Source organism: Protomyctophum parallelum (genome assembly GCF_964188405.1).
Source record: "Protomyctophum parallelum genome assembly, chromosome: 13".
Lineage (NCBI taxonomy): Eukaryota > Metazoa > Chordata > Actinopteri > Myctophiformes > Myctophidae > Protomyctophum > Protomyctophum parallelum.
The window spans coordinates 31,837,582-31,842,581 of NC_139708.1; the positions used below are offsets into that span (position 1 = coordinate 31,837,582).

At 44.0% G+C, this 5,000-nt stretch overlaps 1 protein-coding gene across 2 annotated transcripts in view; it reads right to left on the reverse strand.

Moving 5' to 3' along the window:
- Window positions 1-3,573: 3,573 nt before the first annotated feature.
- Window positions 3,574-5,000, reverse strand: part of prkar1b (protein kinase, cAMP-dependent, regulatory, type I, beta) — a 118,546-nt gene continuing 117,119 nt past the window's right edge. For both annotated transcript variants that reach the window (XM_083779384.1, XM_083779385.1), the window contains one exon: window positions 3,574-3,773. In XM_083779384.1, coding sequence (XP_083635510.1) covers window positions 3,601-3,773 — 173 coding nt within the window. In that variant the 3' untranslated portion in view covers window positions 3,574-3,600. The remainder of the gene's footprint in view (window positions 3,774-5,000) is intronic.

Consider the following 5,000-nt stretch of genomic DNA (forward strand, 5'->3'; position numbering starts at 1 on the left):
GCCAGTGAGGAGCCCTCACCAGGAGGGTGTAGTATAGACCCTGACAGTGAGGAGCCTTCACCAGGAGGGTGTAGTATAGACACCTGACAGTGAGGAGCCTTCACCAGGAGGGTGTAGTATAGACCCTGACAGTGAGGAGCCCTCACCAGGAGGGTGTAGTATAGACACCTGACAGTGAGGAGCCTTCACCAGGAGGGTGTAGTATAGACACCTGACAGTGAGGAGCCTTCACCAGGAGGGTGTAGTATAGACCCTGACAGTGAGGAGCCTTCACCAGGAGGGTGTAGTATAGACACCTGACAGTGAGGAGCCTTCACCAGGAGGGTGTAGTATAGACACCTGACAGTGAGACCTCACCAGGAGGGTGTAGTATAGACACCTGACAGTGAGACCTCACCAGGAGGGTGTAGTATAGACACCTGACAGTGAGCCCTCACCAGGAGGGTGTAGTATAGACACCTGACAGTGAGGAGCCTTCACCAGGAGGGTGTAGTATAGACACCTGACAGTGAGGAGCCCTCACCAGGAGGGTGTAGTATAGACACCTGACAGTGAGGAGACCTCACCAGGAGGGTGTAGTATAGACACCTGACAGTGAGGAGACCTCACCAGGAGGGTGTAGTATAGACACCTGACAGTGGGGGCTCTTCACTGGCAGGTGAGCGAGTATAGGATACAACAGCAATGACAAAACACATGCAACAATGTGTGTGTACATGTGTGTGGGGGAGGGATCACTTGGCATAACGACTAAATTGGGGACAAAGGGGAGGAGGAAAAAGGTGGCTGCAAGGTGTCAGGAGTGGACAAAGATCAGGACTGCAAGAAGGAGGGAGGTGGGTGCACGAAGACAGACGTGGAGATGGAACACGGGATGAATGGAGAACCTTGAGGGAGAGGGGTCTTGAATGAGGGAAGAATAGGGCCTGTGCTCGAGAGAAAGAGGTGGCAGCAATGTTGAGGGAGGGGGGGGGGGGGCTATAGCAGGGAAAATAAAGACCCAATCAGGGTAGGAAGAGAGAATGTCAGAAGGAGATGGGTTAAGAGGAGAAGGAATGCGAGACAGTGTGACCCCAACATTCACAATAACGACCCGAAACACGTGGCTTTTCAGAAGCTGGTCTTTTATTTGCTCAAGATGAATTTGAAAAGTTTAAACAGGAAAAGAGAGAGAGAGAGAGAGAGAGAGAGAGAGTGCAGATGCTTTTCTACATGTTAGATTTATATAACATCATTGCGTCAAATTGTGCAACTTGGAAAATAGATGACATCTCAAGACGAAAAGAAAGCAATGCAAGTAGCTCTTTGACATTTCTCTGATTTACACATTTATAGAACGTTAAATTGTGTCTTTAAAAACATCTGAAACAAACCGCTGTATTCACCCAACATTCAGCATGAAGAGAGGTGCAAAACATCTCATCTATAGCGAACAAACATGGACAAAAAATCTGCTTAAAAAAACACCCAGTAAGACATTTTGTATGGGTATAGAAGATTCATATAGTCCTGAGACAGTGTGTGTGTGTGTGTGTGTGTGTGTGTGTGTGTGTGTGTGTGCGTGTGTGTGTGTGTGTGTGTGTGTGTGTGTGTGTTATTTAAATGTGGGCGTAGGTTTGTGTGTTTTTGTGATCACATCTGTTCTTGTTTGTGTGTTTCAGACAGTGTGTGCGTGTGTGTGCGTGTGTGTGTGTGTGTGTGTGTGTGTGTGCGTGTGTGCATGCTTGCGTGCGCGCAGAGATGGGCAGTATTTGAAATACATGTATTTGAAATACGTATTTGAAATACCTTTTTGTATTTTGTAATTTGTATTTCGCTGGGATGGAAGAAATGAGATGTATTTTGTATTTAGATACATTTTTTGACCTAGTATTTGTATTTTGTATCAAAATACATTTTCAATGTATTTTGCCCATCAGAGATCTGGGCAGTATTTGAAATACATGTATTTGAAATACGTATTTGAAATACTTTTTCTGTATTTTGTAATTTGTATTTCGCTGGGATGGAAGATGTATTTTGTATTTTGTATTTAGATACATTTTTTGACCCAGTATTTGTATTTTGTATCAAAATACATTTACAATGTATTTTGCCCATCTCTGCGTGCGCGCGCGTGTGTGCGTGTCTGTTTCCAGTGAACTGCTAAAACTATTGCGCCTTTGGTGCAGAACAATTCACAGACTGGACTGAAGCGTTTCAGTAAAACATGGGGACAGAGGGAACCTCTTTCAAAATAAAAAGCCACACAGCGCTTTGTAAGTGGCCAGAGTATAAAGCAACCCCCCCCCCCCCCATTGACATTTAACCACTTAAACCCCAGCATCCGTCTTGTGGAGAAAGCTTTCGCTGAGAATAGCGACAAGAAGCTTTACCCCACAATAACAGAAAACTGAAAATACACCGTCTAGCACACAGAGCCCTGCGGGACTCTGCGATATATGGGGGTGGACGTGGTTAACTTGTACCTGAAGTAAAATCACATTTAAAAAAGAAAGCATCAAAATTCAATGAAACAGCCAAGAATACAGTATATATTTTCATATCGCTACTTCTAGGTTTTAAGTTAACAAAGTTCTGTGCGCTCAAAGGGTAGTGGGTCTGATTTGACATATGGCACCACACACACCCTTTGAGCCAGAACTCCAAAACAAACAAACAAACAAAGGCAAACTGCAGCCAGCGAGCAACCCGTACCTACTCTGTCCCGCTGTACGTAAACATCACCTGACCTCCCAACCCGTCCTCTTCATAGACACATAGAAGTGCAACATGTAGGCTTCCTTCATTCTCAAAGCATGCATCATATATACAGATGATACATTATATATATATAAATTAAGAGACCACTCCAAATGTTTCTTAAAAAGCATCCAGAATACAACAATACAGCTTGATGGCAGAAACAATGCCAGTATTGAAAGAAATCTGCAGTATTCCAAAGTTAAAACATTAGTATTGTGCATTATTCGATGTCTATAAACACTTGCTCTAAATCAGGGGTCACCAAAACGTCTCGCACCGAGGAGTGGATCGAGGACCACAATCACATAGTTTCACAGAGTGATAGCTGGATGTTTTGCTTAGTTTCTTATATATATATATATATATATATATATATATTCTTATGACTATACTTAAATTGTAACTGCAAATCATTGTACCTTATAAGGACCCTTGGCAACCCCTGCTCTAAATGACAATATTTTGGGAATTTGAGAAGAAATACAAAGTAGTTTATAGAATACAAAACAAAATGTTCTCAAACTCATCAAACCTCATATATCGTGGTCTCTTAATTCTTCGTATAATAATAATTATTATTATTATGACTCATTGAATCCCACCCATTTCCTGATTTCCATGGTGTTTTTCTTTTTAAATATATATATATATAAAGCTACGTGACAGCACAGGTCAAGTCAAAGTGCACAAGATTCAATATAGAAGGAAACGCGCAAAAACCAAATGAACCAAAAGGCGGGAAGCAAGCGCCCTGACGCTCTGGACGTACTCTAACCCCATGACCCCCTCCCAACCCCGCACCCCACCCCTACCCCTCCCCCACCCCTGCTGGTGGGAACCCCAGGACCGCGTTGGTCACACGGTGAGGGAGATGAAGCTGTTGTATCTCTGGATGTTCCTCTTGAGGATCTCCGAGCAGGGCCCCAGGACGCGCTCGAAGCGGGGCCGGTCCAGCTTCACACACTTCAGGGGCCCTCGGGCCACGACCGTGGCGGCCCTCGGACGGTTCAACAGCAGGGCGATTTCACCTGGAGGTTATAGGCGGGTTAAATGGATGACACAGGGGGAAAGCCCCACCGCCAAACCAAGCATCGCTTTGTGGTGCTCCGAGGTCTGTGCGCGACTGTACTCGCCCGACCTGCCCCACAGCGGGACGTCTGGTCAATGTGTTTCAATGAGAACCGCAGAGAATCTTTCTCCCCCGCTAAAAAAAAAAATCTTCTCGAGCGCGTGTGGAGAGTCCGTGCGTGGCTAGTGAGAACGGCTGCATTAATAAACAAATCAGCGTCCGTGTGTTTAGGCTTGCGCGCCCCATGGTGGGTTTGAAGCGCCAGATGAGCTCTCTTTTTTCCCCCTCTGTATTGGGCTTTGTCAGAGTCTAATAATCTCTGCTTGCATTTGATAAACATTATTGCCGATTTCGGACTTTGGACTATAGAGACAGAGACATAAATATCACAATATGTTTGATCTAATACCTCTGTATCAATATAGTGACGACATTGTGGAGGTGACTATTGTCTTTGTCTATTTTCAACTGTATTACTAATTATATAACATATACTTGTGTAAGGTGCAAGGCTCAATGCTACAGATAGATAGATGGTCTTATAGGTGCAAGACTCAATACTACAAATAGGAATGAAATCAAAGAAGAAATTCTTAAGAGCATATTTAGACGGGTAAAGGCAAATAATAGAACAGCTAGACCAGTCAGTTAAGTTCCGAAAATTACATAATTTTCCAGTAATGCAACGTTTAAAAGCAGGAAAAAAACAACACGTTGCAATATTGCAATATCCCAAATCCCGGATATCTCGTTTAACATCAAGACCTCAGTGTAAACACTTGAGCATTGCTACAGTAGAGTAGATGGTAAGACTTGTGGGAGAGAGTATAAATGGAACCAAATGGAACTGTAAGGGTCTATCTATAGTTACACTGTCATGCTCCCGAGTTCAATGAACACTCTGGCTTTTACGGCGTAATTAGATCTAATTTAGACATGTTACGTTTGAGCCCAGGGTTCCTATTCTTGGGCCTTGTTGTAATTTATTTTTGCCTCTGCGAGTATACGGTGTACAGAGGAGCCATAATTGCTCAATAATAGAGGTGATGAAAGCGGGGTTTTGTCTTGACTAACGGCTCTGTGTGTGGAGCCCAGATGGAAAGGGGGGTGGTCCGCCATCAGGGTTCCCTTCCCGCTAGGCTTTTTTTCCCCTTTTTTTGGCCTGTGAACGTGACCGACAAGATTA